Below are 2,181 nucleotides of genomic sequence, written 5' to 3'. Positions count from 1 at the left end.
AAAAAAAAAAAAAAAGAGCAAACCATTTCCAGTACACATATAGCACAAGGAGACCTCTGGAAGTGACTCCTATCCTGCAGAAAAAATGGTTTCTCGGTCTCTAGGTTTAAAGAATCATACATGAGAGGAAGCAGCTAGTGCCATTCTCCATGCTGTCTTGTCTAAGAATATGGCAGAAGTGAACCTGTGTGGGATTTTTTTTTCCTTGTAGCCACTAGTATATCCATTGACACTTTTCCCTTTAAATTCTAAATTTGACCAGTAGATACCTGTCTTACCTTCAAGTTGAAAACATACCACGTTACTGTTATATATTCTGAAATTCGAGGTATGAAACTGATCATAAGGTCAAGTGTGGTAGTGGCTGATGCCTATAATCTCATCGCCTTGGAAGCCTGAGACGTGAGGACCTCTTGAGGCTAAGAGTTAAAGATCAGCTTGGTTACACAATATAGCAAAACCCCATCTCTACAGAAAAAAATTTGGCTGGGCATGGGTGTACACACTTGTCATCACCGCTACTCAGGAAGCTGAAATGGGAGGATTGCTTGAGCCCAGGAGGTTGAGGTTATAGTGAGCTATGATTGCACCACTGCACTGAAGACTTGGCAAAGCAGTGCAGACCCTGTCTCTAAAAGAAAAATAGAAAGAAACTGAGTATAAAATATTTTTTAAGGATGGGCACTGCAACACACACCTGTAATCCCAGCACTTTGGGAGGCCAAGGCAGGTAGATCACCTGAAGTCAAAAGTTCAAGACCAGCCTGGCCAACATGGTGAAACCCTGTCTACTAAAAATACAAAAGTTAGCCAGGCGTGGTGGCCCATGTCCGTAATCTCAGCTACTTGGGAGGCTGAGACAGAATTGGTTGAACCCAGGAGGCAGAGGTTGTAGTGAGCTGAGGTCATGCCCTTGCACTCCAGCCTAGGCAAAAGCAAAATTCCGTCTCAAAAAAAAAAAAAAAAAAAAAAAAAAAAAAATTAGCCGGGCATGGTGGTGTGTGCCTGTAGTCCCAGCTACTCAGGAGGCTGAGGTAGGAGAATTGCTTTAAACCAGAAAACGGAAGCTGCAGTGAGCCAGGATCGTGCCATTGCACTCCAGCCTGGCAACAGAGTGAGACTCCGTCTCAAAAAAATAACAATAATAATATTAACACTAACCATTTATTTATGGAAAGAGAGGAAGAGTAATGGGAGTGGGAGAGTCTATGGAGATTTTTTTAAATAAAAATATCTGAAATCAGTATAGAGAAATGTCAAATTTGTGAAAGCAGAATAGTGATATATATGGATTTCTTTTTTTTGAGCTTTGTCACCCAGGCTGGAGTGCAGTGGTACTAATCTCACCTCATTGCAACCTCCACTTCCTGGGTTCAAGTGATTCCCCTGCCTCAGCCTCCCAGGTAGCTGGGATTACAGATGCGTACCACCATGCCGGCTAATGTGTATATTTTTGGTAGAGATGGGATTTCACCATGTTGGCCAGGCTGGTCTCAAACTCCTGGCCTCAAGTGATCCACCCCGCTCAGCCTCCCAAAGTGCTGGGGTTACAGCCTTGAGCCACTGCTCCCAGCCATCTGAATTTCTTTATGCCTTTCTACATGTTTGAAATGTTTGATGATGATATGAGTTTACATTTTAAAATATAATTTATATCAAGTACAACATGTCTAGTATGGGGGTGGAGGGTAGGGTCTCCTCAGTGCTCCTGTCACTCCCTTGTCTCCAGAGCATGACTGAGGGCTGCCCCTTCAAGATGCCCCTCTGCAGGAATTTCAGAGTTTCAATGTCTCTCCTAGAAAATGCTGGAAGAGCAGCTCATCACACACGCATCTGGCGAAGCCTGGCGGACCTTCATCTACGGCTTCTATTTCTACAAGATAGTAACGGACAAAGAGCCCGACCGAGGTCAGAGCCGAGGCGAATGTGGTTGCCCACAGGGGCCAGTGTTTTTCCTGGTGACTTGCTCTTTCACATGTTGGTGCTTCCTGAGCTGCATGTGTGACTTTGTATTCTAAGTTGACAGATCTGTCAACTTCCTTGAGCCTTTGTACCTAATTTAAGCATAGCCAGAGTGACAAGGGTTTCTTAAGTTACAGTGTGTTCTTGGTGAGAACAGTGTGGGTGAAAGATAAAGCTAGAAGAGGCCAAGGGACCTGGTGTGAGGAAATTCCCACACAT

At 44.2% G+C, this 2,181-nt stretch overlaps 1 protein-coding gene across 1 annotated transcript in view; it reads left to right on the top strand.

Moving 5' to 3' along the window:
* DEPDC5 (DEP domain containing 5, GATOR1 subcomplex subunit) overlaps window positions 1–2,181 on the top strand; it is a 171,605-nt gene that overhangs the window by 137,338 nt on the left and 32,086 nt on the right. The window contains exon 36 of the mRNA XM_017499506.2: window positions 1,800–1,908. Coding sequence (XP_017354995.2) covers window positions 1,800–1,908 — 109 coding nt within the window. The remainder of the gene's footprint in view (window positions 1–1,799; window positions 1,909–2,181) is intronic.

This window comes from Cebus imitator, unplaced genomic scaffold, assembly GCF_001604975.1.
Source record: "Cebus imitator isolate Cc_AM_T3 unplaced genomic scaffold, Cebus_imitator-1.0 Scaffold258, whole genome shotgun sequence".
NCBI lineage: Eukaryota > Metazoa > Chordata > Mammalia > Primates > Cebidae > Cebus > Cebus imitator.
This window is presented reverse-complemented; position numbering and strand designations above follow the sequence as displayed.